General features: G+C 47.8%; 1 protein-coding gene across 9 annotated transcripts in view; it reads left to right on the top strand.

The window, feature by feature from the left end:
- The window catches only part of PRP4K (pre-mRNA processing factor kinase PRP4K), a 108,647-nt gene that overhangs the window by 64,097 nt on the left and 19,812 nt on the right, over window positions 1-24,738 (top strand). For all 9 annotated transcript variants that reach the window (XR_012230689.1, XR_012230688.1, XR_012230687.1 and 6 more), the window contains exons 9-11: window positions 20,405-20,552; window positions 21,769-21,906; window positions 22,020-22,173. Coding sequence is in view for 1 of the 9 variants with exons in the window: in XM_073567485.1 (XP_073423586.1) it covers window positions 20,405-20,552; window positions 21,769-21,906; window positions 22,020-22,173 (440 nt within the window). In the remaining 8 variants the exon portion in view is untranslated. The remainder of the gene's footprint in view (window positions 1-20,404; window positions 20,553-21,768; window positions 21,907-22,019; window positions 22,174-24,738) is intronic.

Below are 24,738 nucleotides of genomic sequence, written 5' to 3'. Positions count from 1 at the left end.
TAATATCCCAAAAATGTGAATTAAAAAATAGCTTTTAACCATGCCAAAGGAGTTGAAAAGAAAAGTCTTGCGTGAGGAAAAGAAGGGTTCAATTCTGGCTTTACTAGCAGAGGGATACAGTGAGCGTCATTTTTCCTCCATCCTTTAAATTTCTAAGACGGCAGTCCATTACAACCAAGTCAAGCCGCAGATATTGGGGACAACAAAGCTACAGACCGCCCGAGGGCAAAACGACTCTCCACTGACCGGGATGACCGTCATCTTATTCGAATGTCACTCAGCAACCGCAGGATCACATCAAGTGACCTACAAAAGGAATGGCAAATGGCAGCTGGGGTGAAGTGCATGGCAAGAACAGTTCGTAACAGGCTCCTAGAGGCAGGGCTCAAGTCATGTAAAGGTAAAAAAAAAAAAGCCTTTCATCAATGTGAAGCAAAGGACAGTCGGGCTGTTTGCCAAAGACCATAAGGATTCGACCATAGAGGACCTGGAGTAAGGTAATCTTATCTGATGAGTCTAATTTTCAGCTTTGCCCAACACCTGGTCGTCTAATGGTTAGACGGAGACCTGGAGAGGCGTACAAGCCACAGTGTCTTGCACCCACTGTGAAATTTGGTGCAGGATCGGTGATGATCTGGGGAGATGCTTTAGCAAGGATGGAATTGGGCAGGTTAATCTTTGTGAAGGACGTATGAATCAAGCCACATAGAAGGTTATCCTGGAAAAACAGTTGATTCCTTCTGCTCAGGCAATGTTCCCCAACTCTGAGGACTGGTTTTTCCAGCAGGACAATGCGCCATGCCACACAGCTAGGTCAATCAATGTGTGGATGAAGGATCACCACATCAAATCCCTGTCATGGCCAGCTGAATCTCCAGACCTGAACCCCATTGAAAACCTCTGGAATGTAATCAAGAAGATGATGGATAGTCGCAAGCCATCAAACAAAGAAGAACTTCTTACATTTTTGTACCAGGAGTGGCATAAGGTCACCCAAAAGCAGTGTGAAAGACTGGGAGAAAGCATGCCAAGATGCATGAAAGCTGTGATTAAAAATCACGGTTATTCCACAAAATATTGATTTCTGAACTCTTCCTGAGTTAGAACATTTGTATTATTGTCTCTAAATGATTATGAGCTTGTTTTCTTCGCATTATTTGAGGTCTGCAAGCACTGCATTTTTTTTTGTTATTTTGACCATTTCTCATTTCTGAAAATAAATACAAAATTTAGTGCTTGGAAATTCGATGACATGTTGTCAGTAGTTTATAGAATAAAAGAGCAATTTGCATTTTACTCAAAAGTATACCTATAAAGAGAAAAATCAGACACACTGAAAATTTTGCACTGCTCTCTTAATTTTTGCCAGAGCTATTTATATAGTTCAAAAAGTAACACAACAACAATGTTTTGAAGGAGAAAAAGTGGAATTACTCTGTCGCCTCATTGGGGGACACAGAACCATGGGTGTTATGCTGCTGTCCACTAGGAGGCGACACTGCATAATCGGAAAAAGATTAACTATGGCTTCTCCTCTGCAGTATACAGCCCTGGACGGCGTCGGCCTTCTCCAGTTTTTGCTTAGTGTCGCAAGGAGCCACACCTTTTTTTTTTTTTTTGCCCATTTTTTTCCTTTTTCAGCTCTCCGCCCCCTCCTTCCTCTCCTCAGCGTCCCGGTGGCCATTTTTTTGGCTGCAGACATCCTGACAATGGACGCCTCCAGCAAAGGAGAACCACAGCAGTCTCCGGGGGGCATAGAACTGGGATCTGTCGGCGCTGGACCTAGGGGCACACTGGTGGGGTAATCTCACAGCTGGGTTCTCTTTACTCAGCTGTGAATTCATACTACCTATAAGGCTCTCTGTGGGTTCCCTCTGCGTAGCCACCCCTGTAGGATCCCTGATAGCCAGCCTCTGTGCACTATGCCGGGCTCAAGAAAGAGAACCAGGCAGGAATGTTTCTAGTTTCTATGCATTCTGCACAGCCTGCAAAGCCACGCTCCCCAGTGGCAGCACGTATCCGCACTGCCGGGATTGCATCCAGAACTTTGGGTCAGAACCCCAGGGAGTCCCTACCAATGCTTCAGTGTCGGATACCACGCTGGAATGGGCTACTCAGATGTCAGTCTATGACACAGTCCATAGATAACTTAACCGCCACATTGCTGCAAGCTCTGCAGGGTCGTGTCCCTGCTATGAATGAAACAGATAGCTTGTCTCAGGAACATGCTGTTTCCGACACTCACAGACGTAAGCGGACCCACAGGTCACGTTCACCACAGAGATCCCCCACCACAGAAAACCCCCGTCCCAGATCGCCCACCAGGGAACACCTTAGCGATACACAGGATTCGGAAGGCATCTGTGACTCCGACTCAGACAACGAAACGGAGAGGTCCGTGGTACCTTCTCCCCCTAGCAATACAGTGCTAGTTGAGGACATAATCTCAGCCATCCATCGGGTGCTGGAAATTTCAGCCAGCCCCGGAAGCCCCAGAACATAAGATTTGCTTCGAAAGTGTTCTGAAACCACCTAAGGTCTTCCTTAATCACCATGAGTTTCAGAAGATACTTGCTAAACAGTTTTTCGCAGCCTGAGAAAAAATTTGCCAATCGCAGTTATTTGGAAGCAAAGTATCCCTTCTCAAAGAAGGACACCAAACAGTGGACAGATACACCCGAAGTGGACCCCCCGGTATCTAGACTAGCAGCGCAGACCCTACTCTCTCTGCTAGATAGCTCAACCCTCAGGGACGCAGCAGACCGACAAGTAGAACGCATGGCTCGTTCCATTTTCGAGGCAGCAGGACGGTCTTCATGCGTCAAATGCCGGGCTCTCGGACCAAGCGGTCCAGATAGCAGTGGTAGCAGACTACATGCTTCATGCAGCCCTAGACTCAGCAAGAGGTCTAGGGGGGGTAGCGGCAAACGCCATTACGATTTGGCGTATCCTCTGGCTGCGAGAATGGGAAGCGGATGCGGCCTCAAAGAAGTCCCTCACGCATCTTCCGTACCTTACTGGAAGGCTTTTCGGCGAAAAGTTGGACACAATGATAGCCAATGCCACTGGGGGTAAGAGTACCTCTCTCCCTCAACTGAAACCGAAACGAATGTTTAAACGGAGAAACCAGACACGATTCCGATCCTTTCGGAATTCTTCGGGCTGGTCCGTCTCGCGCCCAGCGCAAAACCGTAACCGCTCTCCACGCAGGGACAACCCACGGACGGTGCAGAGACCGGACAGGACTTGGCAGTCGAAAGCAGGCCAAGCGAAACCCAAGGGAGGAAAACCTCAGAACTTCGCTTCATGACTCACGAACTCCGGAAGACACCCCACCAGTAGGCGGGCGACTTTTACTCTTTCAGCAAGTCTGGCTGCCTATTACAGAAGACAGGTGGGTCAGGGAAATAGTGTCTTCCGGATACAAGATAGAGTTCACTTCCACTCCACCGAACCGGTTCTTCCTCTCTATCCCTCCAACACCATCAGACAAGGCTCATGCCTTCCACCAAGCGGCCTCCTCTCCCCTTCAAGCAGGAGTCGTGGTGCCGGTTCCTGCGAACGAAAGATTGAGGGTTCTACTCCAATCTATTCGTAGTTCCCAAGAAAGGAGGCAGCGTCCGGACCATACTGGACCTTAAACAGCTCAACAAATATGTACGGGTCCGTCATTTCCGCATGGAGTCCCTCCAGTCCATCATAGCATCCATAGAGCAGGGAGAATACCTTGCCTTCATAGACATACAAGACGCATATCTGCACATACCAATTGTTCCCGCCCATCAAAGGTTTCTCAGGTTCGCGGTCAACCAAAACCACTACCAGTTTGTCGCCCTTCCGTTCGGACTCTCCACGGCTCCAAGAACGTTTACCAAGGTCATGGCAGCCACCATGGACGTTCTACACTCAAGAGGCATCTAGTCATTCCGTACCTGGACGACCTTCTCATCAAGTCTTCCACCTTCAAGGTCTGCGAGGTCAGTGTCTCAATCACAATAGACACACTGAGTCGTCTGGGATGGTTAGTCAACCTACAGAAATCGTCGACTACCCCGAGTCAGACTCTAACCTTCCTGGGAATGTTATTCGACACCTCCAGGGGTCTGGTGTTCCTTCCCAAGGACAAGACACTGGCTATCCGTCTGGGAGTTCGCACACTCCTCCGCAGTCCTCCCCGATCTCTCCGGTTTGCCATGAGTCCTCGGCAGGATGGCAGCAGCAATGGAGGCAGTGCCATTTGCCCAGTTTCACCTCAGGCCTCTTCAACTAGCCATCCTCAGATCTTCGGACAGGAATCCCTTCTCCCTCGACAGGGAGTTCCGGTTGACGTCGTCAACCAGGAGGTCCCTGCATTGGTGACTCAAGCCAACTTCGCTTGCACGAGGAAAACCCTTTCAGGTCAATGGAAGGTCCTGACCACCGATGCAAGCCTGACAGGTTGGGGGGCGGGGCACCTACATCACAGGGCACAAGGCAAGTGGTCACCAAGGGAAGCGACCTTGCCCATCAATATCCTGGAAATCCGGGCCATCTTCCTGGCACTGGGATCCTTTCATCACTTGCTTGCAGCCTCGCACATACGGATACAGTCGGACAATGCCACGGCTGTGGCATATGTGAATCACCAAGGCGGGACCCGAAGCGCCCAGGCGATGAGAGAAGTGGCACATATCCTCCACTGGGCGGAAGACACGAGGTCGGTACTCTCTGCGGTCCACATTCCGGGTGTAGAAAACTGGGAAGCCGACTTCCTCAGCAGGCAAGGAATGGACTCGGGGGAGTGGTCTCTCCATCCCGAGATTTTTTACCAGATCTGTCAACGCTGGGGAACCCCGGATGTGGACCTAATGGCATCCCATCTCAATGCCAAGGTCTCCAATTTCATGGCCAGGACACACGACCCGCGGTCGCTCGGAGTGGATGCCCTGGTCCAGGACTGGTCCCAGTTCCAACTCCTGTACTTTTTTCCACCCCTCCCCCTGATCCCCAGGGTCGTGAGGAAGATCAAACAAGAGGGAGTTCCAACCATCCTTATCGTGCTAGATTGGCCCAGACGTACATGGTACGCGACATCGTTCAACTTACAGCAGACGCCCCCTGGCGTCTCCCCGACCGTCACGACCTTCTGTCTCAAGGTCCGTTCTACCATCAGAATTCAGGGGCTCTCAATTTGACGGCATGGCCCTTGAAACCTGGATTCTAACCCAGGCAGGGTTTTCACCGGATGTCATTGCGATCATGATCAGGGCAAGGAAGCCAGCCTCCGCCAAGATTTATTATCGTACCTGGAGAGCTTTCTTTTCGTGGTGCGAATCTCACGGACAAGTCCCACTCCCTTATCCCCTCCCGAAGGTACTAGGTTTCCTTCAATCGGGCCTAGACGCCAAGCTATCCCTAGGCTCACTTAAGAGTCAGGTGTCAGCGCTTTCAGTCCTTTTTCAAAGGCGCATTGCTACCAAACCGCAAGTAAGGAGTTTTCCTCCAGGGAGTTTCCCGATTGGTTCTCCCCTACAAAAGTCCACTGGAAACGTGGGACCTCAACCTGGTCCAGACAGCATTGCAGGCACCACCCTTCGAACCCCTTAAAGAAGTCCCACTCTGCATTCTGTCACAGAAAGTGGTTTTTCTAGTGGCATTCACCTTTCTGCGCAGAGTGTCTGAATTGTCAGCACTTTCCTGCAGACGGCCTTTCCTAGCTTTTCACCAGGACAAGGTGGTTCTCCGTACTGTACCATCCTTCCTTCTGAAGGTTGTGTCCACCTTTCACCTCAATGAGGAAATCTCACTGCCATCCCTTTGTCTAGTTCCGGTTCATAGAGTGGAGAAGGCTCTGCATACGCTTGACCTCGTCAGAGCATTGCGGATTTACGTGTCCAGGACTGCACCCTTCCGGAAGTCTGATTCTCTCTTCATTCTTCCAGAAGGCGGTCGCAAGGGCCTGCCGGCTTCCAAGGCTACCCTTGCCAGGTGGATCAAGTCCACCATACATGAGGCTTACCGCCTTAACAAGTCTCCTCTTCCGGCAGGTATCACGGCACACTCTACACGGGCAGTAGGGGCCTCCTGGGCCATTCGGCACCAGGCTTCGGCACAACAAGTGTGCAAGGCGGCCACTTGGACTAGCCTACACACGTTTACGAAACACTACAGTGTTCATACTCAGTCCTCAGCGGATGCGAGCCTGGGTAGACGGGCTCTGCAGGTGGCAGTGCCCCATGTTTAGGATTACCGCTAGCACAATATTCGTCCATTGCTTCCCACCCAGGGACTGCTCTAGGATGTCCCATGGTTCTGTGTCCCCCAATCAGGCGACAGAGAAAAGGAGATTTTTGTGTACTTACCGTAAAATCTTTCTCTGAGCCTCTAATTGGGGGACACAGCTCCCACCCTGTTGCCCTTACGGGCCGTTGTTTACGGTTGAGTTCTCATATTGTTTTTTGAGCTCGTGCATAGTAGCCTTCTTACAGGCATGGTTATGTTATTCTCTTACGTTTCTCCTAATGCTTTTGCACAAAAATGGAGAAGGCTGACGCCGTCCAGGGGTGTATACTGCAGAGGAGGAGCCATAGTTAATCTTTTTCAGATTATGCATAGTGTCGCCTCCTAGTGGACAGCAGCATAACACCCATGGTTCTGTGTCCCCCAGTTAGAGGCTAAGAGAAAGATTTTACGGTGAGTACACAAAAATCTCCTTTTTTCACTGTCAAGCAAGTGCTAAACTTACAATATTTGCTAATACAGGTATATTTTCCAATGCAAAATGTCTGAAATGTTCCAGCTACTTTGTAAAATCCAGACTTGATTCAATACATGTAAAAAAATAACAGATGTTCCAGAATCATGTATAGACGGGGAGAATCGGCGGTGCCATCAATACTTGTTGCCATTTTCCCTCGTCCTTGCATGATTCTCGAGCATCTGTTATTTTGACTTGGATTGACTAAAGTGTGGATTTTACAAAGGAGCTGGAACACTTCAATCCTTTAGCATTGACTGTGTGGCGGCTAATAAGGATGAAGTTCCGTTCACCTGTGGTGGCTGTCGGTGAGCTGGCTTCTTTGCTTTTCTTTTTCTATGCATTATACACTGCTCAAAAAAATAAAGGGAACACTTAAACAACAGAATATAACTCCAAGTAAATCAAACTTCTGTGAAATCAAACTGTCCACTTAGGAAGCAACACTGATTGACAATCAATTTCACATGCTGTTGTGCAAATGGAATAGACAACAGATGGAAATTATTGGCAATTATCAAGACACCCTCAATAAAGGAGTGGTTCTACAGGTGGGGACCACAGACCACATCTCAGTATCAATGTTTTCTGGCTGATGTTTTGGTCACTTTTGAATGTTGGCTGTGCTTTCACACACAAGTGGCTCAGGTAGTGCAGCTCATCCAGGATGGCACATCATTGCGAACTGTGGCAAGAAGGTTTTCTGTGTCTTTCAGCGTAGTGTAACCCAGCAGCAGGACCGCTACCTCCGCCTTTGTGCAAAGAGAAACAGGAGGAGCACTGCCAGAGCCCTGCAAAATGACCTCCACCAGGCCACAAATGTGCATGTGTCTGCACAAACGGTTAGAAACCGACTCCATGAGGATGGTCTAAGGGCCGGACGTCCACAGATGGGGGTTGTGCTCACAGAAAATAATAATTAAAAAATCTAAATATATTCTATCTCTAAATATTTCAAAGAAAAAAAAGTATAAGCAATAAAAGTACACATATTTAGTATCGCCGCGTCCGTAACGACCCGACCAATAAAAATGTCCACTAATTAACCCCTATAGTGAACACCATAAAAAACAATGCTTTACCATCATACCGCCAAACAAAAAGTGGTATAACAGGTGATCAAAAAGATGAATAAAAATAAACATGGTACCGCTGAAAGCATCATCTTGTCCCGCAAAAAAAAAAAGACGCCATACAGCTCCATCAGCGGAAAAATAAAAAAGTTATAGCTCAGTGTCACTGGGAAAAGAATTTGGAATTTCTTTAGCTAGTCTTACTGGGGAAAAGTACCATTTAGTAAGCGATTTATAATACTACTCATGAAGGGACAAATAAATATTGGAAGAATAGGTTAATCCAATGCTTTTCTGCCATTGCCATCCGAAGTAAATGTCTCAAAGAATTCATAAATATTTTTATGAAATATTTTTAGCCATGTTAGACTTAGTTTAATAAGGTTAGTGTAGAAGTAGCATATCAAATTTGGAAGGCTCAAACCCCCTTATATTAATTTTTCATTAGTGTATATTTTGAAATTCTCGCCTTTTTTGTCTTCAAAAATTATGGGCATACAGGTAATAGAAATGTAACACTAGTCCTACCTATATGCCTTATATTAATGGTCTTGTTGCTGAGAAATTTTATATTCTGTCCTTATGCTAATGATTTCTTCCAGGCTCTGGGGCGTGTGGTGCCTGGAAGAAATCCCTGCCTCCTGTCCTCATTGCAATACTAACTTACCCCTCCCCCCCCATTCACGTAATTTATGGACCCGGAATCCTGCGCTCTGCAGTCCCTCAGAATTACGTTCCTCATCCTCCCTTCTATGAGCTGAGATCTTCTGCACAGGCACCGGTGAGTCAATGTGACCTCTGGCGTGCGCAGCAATAGTGCTCTCCCCCTTCCTCAATGCATAGTCATCGCTAGGAACCATGTGTTTATATGACTATGCAAGGAGGAAGTGGGGAGAGCACCTTATCGGCACGCACACCAAAGGTCACTGGAGCAGAAGTCACCAGCACAGAAGATCCCTAAATGCAGTGCCCAAAGAAGGCTGGATGAGGTATGTTTTTTTCTAAGAGAATACAGTGTGCAGTTTTGGGATTCTGAGGCCAGAGCTGACCTGCGTTGGGAGGGGTTGTAGTATTGTAATGAGGACAGGAGGCTGGGATTCCTTCCCGACACCGCACGCCCCGGAACCTGGAAGAAATCATTACATTAAAGACAGAATATAACATTTCTCTACAGCAAAACCATTAATATGAGGCATACAAGCAGGACTAGTGTAACATTTCTGTTACCTTTATGCCCATATTAATATGTCCCAGGGGTAACAGATCCCCTTCAATATAGGTTGCAGCTTGAGGATATAATTAGTTGGGATTGGTAATGGACTAGTAATATATAGGATCTTAGGGAGACCATTTTTAAAGAAACTACTAACCAGGTCAGTGCGAGATTGGAAATGCTGTCTAGATGCTTCATTTTATTAAATATTTTTCCATATTCATATCTTTAGTTGTTTTGAGATTTCTTGAGAGCAAAATTCCTAAGAAAGTCATTGACTTGTCCTCCCAGTTTTTTTTCTACTTTTTCACACTGACCTTAAAGTATGAAGCTTTGGCATATTTGTCTAAATTAGTCTAAATTTGTCTAAATTAGCTAAATGGACTCCTTGAATTTAAACAGACGGGTCTGTAAGGGACAATAAAATGTCTGCAAAAAGCTAATTTTGAATTGACGTCTAGTAGTATGGATCCACTTTATGGCTGGATTCCATCTAATGATTTCTGCTAAGGGCTCCATGACTAGGGCAAAAAATAATGGTGACAGGAGAAAAACCTGTCTGGTTCCATTAGTAATCGGTATAATCTAAGAGAGATGCCAAGGGGCTCAAGTATAATACCATTACTGCTTTGATTATTTGACTATTAAAACCATATTTTACTAGTGTAGATTATAAAACAGCCCAGTTAACTCCTGTCAAATGCTTTTTCAGCGTCTGCGTATACAAGGGATTTTTTATGTATTCTTCATTTTTACTATGGTAAAAGTTATTCTGGTTCCAGCTGACGTTTGGTGGCCTTCTATAAACTCTGAGGCCTGTTTCACACTTCCGTTTGTTTCCATCAGTCAAAATCCAACGTTTTGCCAAAAAACGGATCCGTTTTTTTCCCATTGACTTGCATTATCGGCGGATTTTGACGGATGGTCATCCGTTGGATCCGTTTTTTACGGATCCGCCAAAATTTTGGCGTCCGCTTACTTCAGTGGACAGACAGTGAAACGTTTTTTCTCTGCACGAATCCGCTTTCTCACACTGAGCATGCCCGGAAGAATTTCCTGTCCAGAAATTTAACCTCAAATCCCGTTCTGGCGGCAGGAAAAAATTCTCTCTCTCTCATTCTCTCTCTCCTTTAAATTTCCAACTTCAGCGGATCCGTCATAACAACGGTCCGGTGGCATACGTTGTGTCCGTCTTTTGCATTTTTTCACGCATTGCAACTGACCAAATAAGCGGAAGTGTGAAAGAGGCCTTAAATGGTCATTGTTCACTATTAAAGGGAGAATTTTTTATTAGTCTGATAAAATTGCAATCACTGCACTCCACATATATACATATAGTTTATACCATATAATACACTTCAGCTGCTGCAGAACCTCAGTCTATAGTGATGGATGATGGAGGGAGGGATGGATTGGATGAATTGATTTATAGTCACCTATATAGAAGCCTTTTCTCCTTCGTCTCATTGGGGGACACAGAGACTGTGGGTGTATGCTACTGCCGTCTGGAGGCTGACACTAGGTATACAAAAAACAAGTTAGCTCCTCCTCCACCACATACACCCTCGCCCCGACAGCGGGCGGAAACCAGTTTTTTGCTTAGTGTCTTATGGAGGCACACGCAGTCTGGATCTCTCCAGACTATTTTTTTTCTAGTTTACCCAGGAAGATGAGACGGGGGCGACGGATCCTATAGAAAGGGTCCGATCTCCCCAAACCAACAACGGGCGAGCACGCGTTGAGTATCGCCTCCGCGTATCCTTTCCCGCACCGAGGGACATCTCTGGGACTTTTCCCCAGACATCTATTTTTTTATTTTATGAAGATAAGACAGGGGCAACACATCCTATTGAAAGGATCCGATTTCCCAAACCAGCAACGGGCGACCATGTGCGAGTGTCCCTCCATGTTTCCTTTCCCGCAACGTGGGACACGATGCCAGACTTAGCCCTGTCCACCCCTAGGTATTGAAACCATGGGCTTGCACAGAGGCACAAGACTAGTCTGTGCGGCCCCCACTGCTCCACCAACGCATGACGGCGGTGCTACATGGCGGCGGACGGTCCCTCTCCTCGCCCCTGCAAGGCGGACGGAGCTAGGGTGCCTGCACCGTCCTAAACGGAAATACCTCAGGTGCTGGCTATCGAGCTGGAGCGCAGGTATGAGCTGGAGAGTGTCCTGGGCAGCGTTTTTCGGAGCCAAGGATAGTAGTCAGGCTTACCCCCGGGTGGAGAGGCGCTGCAGGAGTCAGGCGGCCATTCGGCTGGGGGGGACAGTCTTTAGAATGGCTAAAGCCTGGGTAATCAGTTCGCATTAATCCCCCCTTCCTCCTTCCTCCCCTCCCTCCCTCCGCTCCTCTAACCTTCCGCGCACCGCTACTTCCCTCCCTCCTGGTTCCGGTGCGGTCCGGGAGACTCAGTGGGCCCGGGGAGCCGCCAGCAGACGGAGTGGCATGGAAAGTCGGATCGCGGGGTAGCGGTCCGCCTGCATACCAAGCGGGCCGACCGTCTCTAATTTAGCCCGCGGCTTCGGCCTGGGCTGCTGGCAGAAGTTCCGCCCTGGGCGCGATGTCATATCCGGCGCCGCCCCCCATGACCAGGGCAGGCGCCGGATAAAATTGAGGCCCCGGCTGCAAAGCAGGGTAGGCTGCGATCATAGAAGACTCGCAGCTTACCCAGGAGTGAAGCAGCAGGCTGGCTGGCGAGTGCGGCTTCTCGCAGGAGCACGGGGAGAGACACGCAGGAGCGGGTAAGTGCGACCCCGTCCCGGAGCCACACTAAAGCATTACAGGGTTACCCTCCTCTCCCCTCGAACCTTAAAAGGAATTTTTTTATTTTTTTGGCCTACTCCAGCAGTATGTCTGGAAAAGGAAAAACGCACACGTTCCTTTATGCCGCATGCGTTTCCTGTGGGGTTATGTTCCCACGAGCCCAGACTGTTAAGTTATGTGACGCCTGCGACTCCAAACGCTCCCAGGAGCCCTCCCCTGCGACAGCCCAGGGGTCTGGATCCCCCAGAATGGGCGTTATCACTCTCTCGGTCCATGGTTTCGCTCATGAAGGCGATTGAGACCCTTCAGGCCCCGGATAGGGGTAGAGACAATGGCTCGCCTGTTTGGGAGGGTTCATCCACCTCACAAGAGCCTCCGGCCTGCAGGGGCCGCACTCTCTCTAGGCAGATGCATAGGAAAAGAACCCATACTGCATCTCCAGGCCCCTCCGGTGCCTCAGCATCCGCGAGTGCGGCGTCTCGCTCACCGTCACCATTTTCTGGGAGCGAGCAGAGTTCAGGTGATGACGTGGAGGAATCCTTGGACCTGGATACCCCGGGGTATCGGGAGACGGTAGACAGTCTTATTGAAGCGGTCAATCAGATTCTGGGTATTGAGGATGATGTCTCCCTAACCGCAGGTCATAAGGTATCCTTTAAGAAGGCCAGGAGACCACATAGAGTGTTTAGCACTCATCCTGAGTTCGAGGACATAGTGTAGCGTTACAGAGAACGTCCAGACAAACGTTTTTCAGGACAAAAAACGCTAGAAACTAGATATCCGTTCGCATCAGAGCTCTGTAAGAAATGGGCGGAATCTCCGGTGGTGGATCCCCCAGTGTCACGCCTGGCCTCAAGATCCTTGTTGTCAGTACCTAGTGGTACTTCCATTAAGGACCCCACGGATAGACTCATAGAAGGTTTAGCTCGCTCGGTGTATGAGGCATCGGGATCAGCGCTCTTTCCTTCTTTTGCGGCAGCGTGGGTAGCCAAAGCCATGATGTCATGGTCAGATTCTTTGAATAAGGTCCTACAGGATAGAGAATTGCCGACGGAAGTGGCTGAGGTAGCAAGTCAGATCGTGATGGCGGGTGACTATTTAATGCATCTTTGGATGCGGCTAATGGCGCGGCACTAGCGGCGGCAAATGCAATCGCCATTAGGAGAGCCTTGTGGTTAAGGCTATGGCGGGCTGATTCGATTTCTAAGAAGTCTTTGACTTCCCTGCCTTTTCAGGGTAATAGGCTATTTGGGGAGAAATTAGACAAACTCCTTTCAGACGCTACAGGGGGAAAAAGCAGCTTTCTTCCACAGAAGAAGATTAGACTGCCATTTCGTCAACCTCAGGCGCGCTTTCGAGCATTTCGCACCCCCGGGTGGATGGCAGCGGCCAGTACCCCCGCCCCAGCTCGCTATAGCCAAGACAAAGAGCGTCAGGTCACGTATAAAACCATCCCGCTGGGTAGGATGCGGGGCCGCCCGCCCAGGTCAAGGGGGGCCAGGTCCCAGAGGCCCTCAGCAAAATGACTCGAGGCATCCGGTACCCGAGGACAGCAGAGTAGGCGGACGTCTGCTCAGGTTCTGCCGCGTCTGGATCGCAGTGGCGCGACACATGGGTGGCAGAATTAGTGTGTTCAGGGTACAAAATGGAATTTGTCAAAGATCCGCCAAGGCGATTTTTTCTTTCCCGGCTTCCCAAAACTGAATCCCGGCAGAGGCATTGCTAGGGGCCATCGAGGTGCTGCAGCGCAACGGGGTCATTGTCCCTGTACCAGAGTGCGAAAGAACCCAAGGATTTTATTCCAACCTGTTCGCGGTCCCCAAGAAGGACGGAACAGTAAGGCCGGTTCTGGACCTAAAGCTCCTGAACAGGTTCATCAGAGTCAGGCTTTTTCGCATGCCCTCACTAAAGTCTCTAATGATCTACTAACAGTTAAATCAAATGGTCATTACTCCATGCTAATTCTCTTGGATCTCTCTGCAGCTTTCAACACTGTGGATCACCAGCTCCTCCTCACTATGCTCCGTTCCATTGGCCTCAAGGACACCGTTCTCTCATGGTTCTCCTCCTATCTCTCCGACCGCTCCCTTACTGTATCTTTTGCCGGTTCCTCCTCCTCTCACCTTCCCCTTACTGTTGGGGTTCCTCAAGGATCGGTTCTAGGCCCCCTCCTCTTCTCCTTGTACACTGCCCCTATTGGTCAAACAATCAGTAGATTTGGTTTCCAGTACCATCTCTATGCTGATGACGCCCAATTATACGCTTCTTCTCCTGACATCACGCCAGCCTTTCTAGAAAACACCGGCGATTGTCTAAACTCTGTGTCTAATATCATATCCTCACTATATCTGAAACTGAACCTGTCAAAGACTGAACTCCTGGTGTTTCCTCCCTCTTCTAATGTACCTATACCCGACATTGCCATTTCTGTGTGTGGTTCCACTAATACTCCCCAGCAACAGGCCCGCTGTCTTGGGGTCATACTTGATTCCGAGCTTTCCTTTGCCCCCCACATTCGATCACTGGCTCGCTCCTGTCATCTGCACCTCAAAAACATTTCTAGAATCCGACCTTTTCTTACTTTTGACTCTGCAAAAACTCTTACTGTTTCTCTTATTCACTCTCGTCTCGACTATTGTAACTCTCTTCTAATCGGTCTCCCTCTTACCAAACTCTCCCCTCTCCAATCTGTCTTGAATGCTGCAGCCAGGATCATATTCCTCACCAATCGTTACACCGATGCCTCTACCTTGTGCCAGTCATTACACTGGCTACCCATCCACTCCAGAATCCAGTACAAACTTATTGCCCTCACCCACAAAGCCCTCCATAGCTCAGCACCACCTTACATCTCCTCCCTTGTTTCAGTATACCACCCTACCCGCACCCTCCGTTCTGCTGATGACCTGAGGTTAGCATCCTCAATAGTCAGAACCTCCCACTCCCGTCTCCAAGACTTTACACGTGCTGTGCCAATTCTTTGGAATGCACTTCCCAGGTCAATACGATTAGTCCCCAATCCCCACAATTTTAAGCGTGCCCTGAAAACTCATTTATTCAGACTGGCCTATCGCCTCAATACATTAACCTAATCTATCCCTGCGTGGCACAGCCAAAAGTTTTACCATAACCAGGTTCCCCGCATCATGTTCCCACATGCTTTATGCATCCATCAGCCCTCTGTGTCTGTACTGTTACACACTTAACATTATGGCTGATCCAAACAATCAGGGCAACTGTTACCACCCAACTTTCGTGTCTCCCTTTTTCCCTCATAGACTGTAAGCTTGCGAGCAGGGCCCTCATTCCTCTTGGTATTTTGTTATAATCTACTGTATGTGATTATTGTTATGCTGTAATGTCTATTGTCTGTACAAATCCCCTCTGAAATGTAAAGTGTTGTGGAATATGTCGGCGCTATAGAAATAAAATTTATCATTATTATTATTATTATTATCTCTCCGGTCGGTCATATCGTCCATGGAGCACGGAGAATATTTGGCCTCGATCGATGTCCAGGATGCCTACCTGCACATCCCTATTTTTCCCCCCGCATCAAAGGTTCCTTCGGTTTGCAATCGATGGTCGGCATTTCCAATTTGTGGCCCTACCTTTCGGGTTGGCCACGGCCCCCAGAATATTCACGAAGGTGATGGCTGTCGTCATGGCCATTCTACATTCTCGGGGCATAGTGGTTTTGCCGTACTTAGACGACCTCTTAGTAAAGGGCCCGTCCTTTCGAGCACGCGAGGAAAACGTCAGCATCACACTGGATACCCTATCTTGCCTAGTATGGTTGGTCAACGGGAAGAATTCATCCCTTACTCCAGCTCAGAGGATCTCATTCCTTGGGATGATTTTCGACACTTCCCGAGGGTTGGTAATTCTCCCTCAGGACAAGGCTCGGGCGCTCCGGCAGGGAGTTCGAAGTCTTCAACAACCAGGCCCTCACACTATCCGGTTCGGGATGAGGGTTTTAGGGAGGATGGTGGCGGCGATGGAAGCAATTCCGTTTGCTCAATTTCATCTTCGTCCCCTGCCGCATGCTCTCTTAGCGTCTTGGGACAGGAGTCCGTTCTCGCTCGATCATCAGTGCAGGTTGTCCTCTCAGGTTCGACGGGCACTTCAATGGTGGACGCGCGACTTCTCTCTGCGTCAGGGGAAGCCCTTTCCCCCAGATCAATGGTTGGTGATCACGACCGATGCGAGTCTTTTCGGTTGGGGGGCAATCTTCCGCCATCACACGGCCCAGGGGCAATGGTCGCCTCAGGAGGCTCGTCTCCCGATCAACCTGTTGGAGATTCGAGCGGTGCGGTTGGCACTGCAGCATTTTCAGCACCTGCTAGCAGGACGCCCAGTCCGGGTTCAATCAGACAACGCCACGGCAGTGGCGTACGTGAATCACCAGGGAGGCACGTGCAGCAGGGCAACCATGCGCGAGATAGAGCATGTACTCCGTTGGGCCGAGAGGCACCACTCGGTAATCTCAGCAGTTCACATACCAGGCGTGGAAAATTGGGCAGCAGATTTCCTAAGCCTGCAAGGTGTCGCGGCCGGGGAATGGTCCCTGCACCCCGAGGTCTTCCAGCAGATTTGCCAACGGTGGGGGACTCCGGACGTGGATCTGATGGTCTCCATGGAGAACGCCAAAGTGGGCACGTTTGTCGCTCGGTCTCAGGACCCGCGAGCAATCGCAGTGAATGCATTGGTCCTACCATGGAACCAGTTTCGGCTCCCATACCTGTTTCCCCCACTGCCACTTCTCCCGAGGGTAATCAAAAAGATCAAGACAGAGGAGGTCCCAGCAATTCTGCTGGCCCCAAACTGGCCCCGTCGAGTATGGTTCGCGGATCTAGTGCAGCTCCTCGCAGACGTGCCTTGGCGTCTACCGGAACGACCAGACTTACTGTCCCAGGGGCCGATCTGCCACCCGAACTTAGGGGGCCCTGTGTTTGACGGCATGGCCGTTGAATCTTGGATTCTGACCCAGGCGGGGTTTGGGCGTGAAGTGGTTGCTACAATGGTCAGCGCCCGGAAGCTGGCCTCGGCGAGAATTTATCATAACACATGGAAAGTTTTCTTTCATTGGTGTCGAGAACACGGGGTTGCGCTATTATCCTTTTCGGTCCCCAACATCCTGGCTTTTCTTCAGTCCGGCCTAGACGCAGGGTTGGCTCCGAGTTCCCTTAGGAGGCAGATATCGGCCTTGTCGGTCCTTTTCCAGCGAAAGATCGCTACCAATATGCAGGTCAGGACGTTCATTCAGGGGGTCTCTCATTTAGTTCCCCCCTATAGAGCACCCATAGACGCCTGGGACCTTAACCTGGTCCTGAGTGTCCTGCAGGAAGCCACGTTTGAACCGTTACAGGAAATTTCTTTCTCATATCTCTCCAGGAAGGTTGTATTCTTGCTAGCCATAACTTCCATTAGGCGGGTCTCGGAGTTGGGAGCATTATCTTGTAGAGCCCCATTTCTGACTTTTTTTAAGGATAAGGTAGTCCTTAGACCACCGCCGCCTTTTCTGCCGAAGGTCGTGTCCTCTTTCCACATTAATGAGGACATTGTTCTGCCTTCGTTTTGTCCAGCGCCAGTACACAGAGTGGAAAGGGCGCTCCACACTTTTAGACCTGGTAAGAGCTCTCAGGAGGTACGTGGCAAGGACAGCACCTTTTCGCCAGACAGACTCGTTGTTTGTGATTCCCGAAGGGCGCAGGAAGGGGCTCGCAGCCTCACGGTCGACCATAGCCAGATGGATTCGCCTAACTATTCAGGAGGCTTACCGTATTAGAGGCACACCGATTCCAACAGGGATAGGGGCGCACTTAACTCGGGCAGTGGGCGCCTCTTGGGCGCTTCGGCACCAGGCTTCGGCAGAGCAGGTATGCAAAGCAGCAACCTGGTCCAGCCTGCACACTTTTTGTAAGCATTAGAATGTGCATACTCAGGCCTCGTCAGATGCGAGCCTGGGTAGAAAAATTCTCCAAGCAGCAGTGGCACACCTTTAGACAGGAGGGCATGCTGCTTGGATCGGTGAGTTGTCCTCCCACCTAGGGACTGCTTTAGGACGTCCCACAGTCTCTGTGTCCTCCAATGAGACGAAGGAGAAACATGGATTTTTGTGAGTACTCACCGTAAAATCCTTTTCTCCGAGACGCTCATTGGGGGACACAGCACCCACCCTAGTAGCCAGTGGGCTCTTGTTTAATTAATATGGTTTCTTTTAAAATTAGGGTGGTCCTTTTTCAGACCTATGGTATTCTGCATTAAGGCTAATTTGTTTTTTTATGTTCTCCTACTGCTTTTGCACTAAACTGGTTTTCGCCCGCTATCGGGGCAAGGGTGTATGCGGCGGAGGAGGAGCTAACTTGTTTTTTGTATAGCTAGTGTCAGCCTTCAGACGGCAGTAGCATACACCCACAGTCTCTGTGTCCCCCAATGAGCGTCTCGGAGAAAAGGATTTTACGGTGAGTACTCACAAAAATCCATGTTTCCTTCCTGGTTCCTCCGATCAGTTGAGTCACCCCCCTGCTGCCTGGCAATGTGTGCTGCACTGGAGCAGGGGGAGGGTCTGACATAGAAGGCAAAACTTTAGTAGGTTAGTCAGCAGCTCCTCCAAAATCAGTAGAAAGCTGCCCACATGACTAAGTGTGCTATCTAGCACACCATGCAGAATGCTGACAGGGAGTATTTTACAAACTGTCAGCATTCTGCAGCCTCAACACACACACACAAATGTTCCTGTGTGGCTGAGACTAGTCAGTGATGTCACAACATACACTACCCTCAGTCTCTGCCAGACCCTCCCCATTGCTGTGCAGCACACATTGCCAGGGAGCACCACCCACGCACTCATCCATCCACCCACGCACTCGTCCGCCCACCCACGCACCCGTGCGTTCGTCCGTCTACCCGCCCACGCACGCGTCCCTCTGTCCGCGCACGCATCCATCCACACATCCAGCCCCATGTGCCTGTTTTTTACATTTTGTTTTGATGGAAGTAACCATATCCTCAGAGGATAATTGTTCCCTCTGTTTTGAAAAGAAACTGAGCTGATTAGACGAGCTGGTGTTTTTACGAATGATCTTTACAGAGAGGGGTCCGTATTGGTTCCAAATTTGAACGCTATCTAAGGTACCTACGTTAACTATGGACCTAGAAGACGTAAAGCTTTTTGGTTTTGTGTTTTCTGTCTTCTTTTCATTTTTTAAACTTGAGAGTTTAGATTTCCTCTGGATTATTAGTTGTTGCATGAGAATATTTTTCTCTTTGCGATCTTGCCTTGGTAGGTTGCTGGAGGAGGGTGTCCCTCCTTAGTTTTCGGTTGATTTTTTTTTTCCGTGTTTTACTGTAAACTATAATGTCACGGAATGACTGACCAGTGTGACATTAACCAACGGTTGGTCGGTCTCCAAACGGCACAGCAACACAACGCCGATGGAATAGGGGAGAGGCAGGCCCTGACAATAGGGAATCAAGGAGCTCCACCCTGAAGCCTGTCCCTGTTCTCACATAACTCCCTATGCAGGTCCTTCCCCCTGCCGACGTCAGGATACCTTTTCCCTATTTGTCACCTAGATCTGCACTGGCTGGCAAGGAGCGCTAGCCTCACCTCTGCAGATAAAACACACAGGGGGAAGTGACATATACCAAAGGGGCAAGGTAACAAAAATACAACACTTAGCTTGTGCACACCGCTACTTAACTCCACACCACAGCTAGCACAGCAACAGGACTCCAAACACCAGACTTGGCTGACACCAGCGAGCTGCCTCTGCAAAGGTTGGTCTCCAAAGAGGAACTGTATCACCAACAGTCAGCTGATGCATCAGGTAACCTTTTAAAGGCTATGGGAGTGGTCACCAGCAACATCAACTGACCCTGAGCACTGCAGTAACACCAGCTCTCCAGCGGAGAAAAACTGCTTTTAAACCCCCACCCCTGTCCTGAAAGGAAAAAAGTTTTAATGTGAGTGGAACCAGAGTACTACAAATCCTGTAATGGATCGTGACATGTAATCTGATATAGCAGTCCCCTCTCTTAAGACATCTGACAGCATGACGCCGCAGTGCTCTGACTGACAGTCTTACCAGCTTTAGTGTTACCATGGGTCATAGTCACGGCTGCAGGATTACGCTGACATCTGACAGTGCAGCGCTCTATCGACGGTCTTAGCGACGATAGGGTTACTGGGGGGTCACAGCTGCTGGGTCACACTGACCCTGCAGCGCTCTGACCGACAGTCTTACCGGCAGTAGCGTTACCACGGGTCACAGTTGTGGGGACATGTTGACACCTGACAGCATGACCCCGCAGCACTCCTACCGACGGTCTTTTTTGGCGGTAGCGTTACTGCCAATAAGAAGCTCCAAAAAGTATGATAGAAACACGTCACCACTTCTGTATTTATTACTAACTCCTGGTTTTGGCTTACAAATACTGATGGAAAATACTGACCAAATACTGAACGTGATCTAATATGTACGTTTATAGCGGAGACAAATGTTGGCAGATTCTCAGCTACAGTACAGTGATGCATACATTTTGCTACTTTTTGATTTGTGTTCAGAACCCTGTTTAAGACCAAGTTTTTCTCTTTTACATTGCTTCAGGCGTAAACATAGGTGAAATTTTGGAAAAAAGGTATAATGTCTATGGATATACAGGTCAAGGTGTATTCAGTAATGTTGTACGTGCTCGAGACATGGCAAGAGCTAATCAAGAAGTTGCCGTCAAAATCATTAGAAACAATGAATTAATGTAAGTATTAACTCGCATTGCATGTTTCTTTCTGGAGTGTACATTTAGCAAAATTGCCAAAAGTGTTGGTTTGAGGTTTTGCTTGAAAATACTGCATTATCGATTTACTCTAGTGTTCCGTTACAGGTAAGGCCAGCTCTGTTCACATTTGCATAGTGGCTTCTGTTGAATTTTTTCCTATCCAGTGTACAACAGCGCCTAGTGACTTACCGGGTGTTTCATTGTGGTCTTTTATTTTAACCCCTTCAACGTACATGACAGCTGACTTGATAGTGTCTTCCAAACAGCCGCGAGTGGAATCGCGATCCACTCCCCGCTGTTAACATGTTAAATGCCACTGTCAATCTACTAACTCGTAATGACCTGGAGCCTTTCATTAGGAATGAATGTGACGCTTTTGTGTTGAAGCTATCAAGACTGTACATCATCTACTTGTCCCTCAGGGCACTTACAGTGTCTGCTAGCTTCAGTCTTTTTCTTCTCCAAATTTACAGTAAAGGGGTTGTATTGGGAGAGACATTTATGGCATATCCAAAGAATATGCCATACGGTAAATGTTTGATAGATGCACTGCTCACCTCTCCTGGACTGGGTACCTGATCCCGCATTACGGGCTCCAGCTAAACGCCAGTCAATGGAGAGGTGGTGTCACACATACCAGCCCTCTCCAGCCATTAGTTTACGAGTTACAAATACAGCTAACCAAATACTTTTGACTGCAGGGTTAATTCCTTTGGCAAAAGTGTATCTTGGGCTGTCTTGAGCCAAGAGAAAATGTAAACAAGTACAGGTTGTAATTACCTATGCATGATTTCCATGCTTTGCCCTTCAGATATTTCTTAGCTGCTGCCATTTCCCAAGGAGCAGGCATGTAGGATTTCATTCCCCCCAACATCTGACCATAGGAGAGAGTTTGGGTGCTCCATTTCAGATAGTCAGCCGGTCCCTCTGACGTTAGTAGGTTTAGCTGGTGGCATGTTCTCATTAAGTTAGTATTTGAGGCAGAGGCAAGGTAGGAAATGCATTTAGAGGTCCTCAATAGAATTATATGTTAGTATTGCTCTAGAAATCTTACATACATGTAAAAATGACTTTAGAAGCTCAATACTGCGTGCACTAACCAGAATAGCTGTTTGATAAATGGCATAACATACAATAAAAAGTTTGTATCAATGTATCCTAATATTGCTATATTGATGTCAAATTTTATTTTAAGGCAAAAAACTGGATTGAAAGAATTGGAGTTTCTGAAAAAGCTGAATGATGCCGACCCAGATGACAAATTTCACTGTTTGCGCTTATTCCGTCACTTTTACCATAAACAGCACTTGTGCCTAGTATTTGAACCACTGAGGTATTACTATATTTTCTGAAATGTAATATGATTTCTGCCTTTTTGTATGCACTAAATGGATTCATTTCAAGAATGACTTTTTTCCTTTGACTTTTTTTTCCTTTTTTGTTCAGTATGAATCTGAGAGAAGTTTTGAAGAAATATGGTAAAGATGTCGGCTTACATATCAAAGCAGTCAGGTCCTACAGTCAGCAGCTCTTTTTGGCTTTAAAACTTCTAAAAAGATGTAACATCCTTCATGCTGATATTAAGCCTGATAACATATTGGTAAGCCAGTGAATGTATTAATGTGGATTCTTGGGTGGTACATAAAATTAATTGATTACGGTAGCTAGTGAAACATCTTCATAATATGCAACTGTGTGGTCAAGTTGCTAAACAGTGGACACCTCTTTTCATGGTGTGAGATTAACCCCTTCCCTACACACACCGTATATACTGCTCTTCTGGAACTGCGTTCCTGCAAAAAGAAGTGTATATCGGGTGCCATGATTGTGCGGGCTTATTGTGTGCGCCGCTTTAACCTCCCTACCGCTGTGAATAGTGATGGCGGCATCGCAGAGGGAGGGAGCTCCCTCTTTACACCTATCACCACATTGTGATGCGACCGCGTTATGACGATGGTCTCCATGGTGACGCGTAGCGAAAAATGGCCACGAGGTCACCCAGGGATGGTGGCCTGTCAGCTCACGTTCAGAGCACGAGCTGACACACCTCCTCCCTGCATGTCAAATTCTGCTCTAATGCTTTGCAATACATAAGCATTGGAGAGTATTAGATAAGCTATCTGTGAGTATAAAGTTGATGTCCCATCCTCGGACAATGTAAAAAAAAGTTTTAAAAAAGTTAATAAAAATATATAAAAGAAAATATTAATCCAATAAAAACATTTATTTATGTGAAATAAAAACACGTATTTGGTATTGTTGTGTCCGAAACGACCCAACCTATAAAACTTTTCCACTAGATATCCCCTTCAGTGAACACCGTTAAAGCATAGTTTATTTACTTTATCATTATACCGTACAAGAAAGAGTGGAATAAAATGTGATCCAAAAAACCAGTGTAAATAAGTGATATTTCAAAAAAGTCAACTTGTCCCTCAAAAAACAAGCCGCGATACAGCTCCATCAGCGGAAAAATAAGTTATAACTCTCAGAAGAAATAATTTTTTTTCTGTAAAATAGTTTTTATTGTGTAAAAGCGCCAAAACATAAAAAAATATATACCGTATATAATCGTCTATAAGCCGAGATTTTCAGCCCATTTTTTGGGGGCTGAAAGTCCCTCTCTCAGCTTATACACTGGTCATATACCTGGGGGTCGGCGGGGGAGCGGGGGTGTCAGAGATCATTCTTACCTGTCCTGCCGTGGTCTATGCAGCCTCACTTCTCCACTGTCTCCCTTCCTGTCTTCAGCTGTCATGTGGTACCGCTGATTACACTCATGAATATGCTCATATTCATGAGTGTAATGAGCGGTACCACGTGAAGACAGGAAGGGAGACAGTTTTTGCAGCATATGGGGGCATAGTCTATGGAGCAGCATATGGGGGCATAGTCTATGGAGCAGCATGTGGGGGGTATAAACTATGGGGAAGCATATGGGGGCATAATCTATGGAGCAGCATATGGGGGCATATTCTATGGAGCAGCATATGAGGGCATAAACTATGGAGAAGCATATGGGGGCATAATCTATGGAGCAGCATATGGGGGCATATTCTGTGGAGCAGAATATGGGGGCATAAACTATGGAGAAGCATATGGGAGCATAATCTACGGAGCAGCGTATGGGGGCATATTCTATGGAGCAGCATATGGGGGTATATTCTATGGAGCAGCATATGGGGTCATAAACTATGGAGAAGCATATGGGGGCATATTCTATGGAGCAGCATATTGGGGGCATAATCTATGGAGCAGCATATGGGGGCATAATCTATGGAGCAGCATATGGGGGCATAAACTATGGAGCAGCATATGAGGGCATAAACTATGGAGAAGCATATGGGGGCATAATCTATGGAGCAGCATATGGGGGCATAATCTATGGAGCAGCATATGGGGGCATATTCTGTGGAGCAGAATATGGGGACATAAACTATGGAGAAGCATATGGGAGCATAATCTACGGAGCAGCATATGGGGGCATATTCTATGGAGCAGCATATGGGGGTATATTCTATGGAGCAGCATATGGGGTCATAAACTATGGAGAAGCATATGGGGGCATATTCTATGGAGCAGCATATTGGGGGCATATTCTATGGAGCAGCATATTGGGGCATAATCTATGGAGCAGCATATGGGGGCATAATCTATGGAGCAGCATATGAGGGCATATTCTATGGAGCAGAATATGGGGGCATAAACTGTGGAGAAGCATTTAGGGGCATAATCTATGGAGCAGCATATGGGGGCATATTCTATGGAGCAACGTATGGGGGCGTAGTCTATGGATTCCACCCTCGGCTTATACACGAGTCAGTACGTTTTCCCAGTTTTTTGCGGCAAAATTGGGAGGGTCGGCTTATACGCGAGTATATACGGTAACTGTGGTATTTCTGTAATCTTACTGACCTGAAAAATAAAGCTGTCCTATCAATTTTACCATGTGCAGAACAGCATTACAAAAAAACAATCCATGAATTGCTGTTTTTTGTTAATTTTTCCTCCCAAAAATCGGAATAAAAAGTGATCAACAAATGTTGTGCCCAAAAATGGTACCAATAAAAACATCAACTCTTCCCGCAAAAAAACAAGTCCTCACATGACTGTCAGACGAAATATGGAAAATGATAGCTATCAAGATATAGCGATGCAAAATCTT

Source organism: Dendrobates tinctorius, unplaced genomic scaffold, assembly GCF_039654945.1.
Source record: "Dendrobates tinctorius isolate UK_male_01 unplaced genomic scaffold, ASM3965494v1 ptg000004l, whole genome shotgun sequence".
In the NCBI taxonomy this organism is placed as follows: domain Eukaryota; kingdom Metazoa; phylum Chordata; class Amphibia; order Anura; family Dendrobatidae; genus Dendrobates; species Dendrobates tinctorius.
Note: the sequence above shows the minus strand (reverse complement) of the source record. Positions and strands in the feature narration are given on the sequence as shown.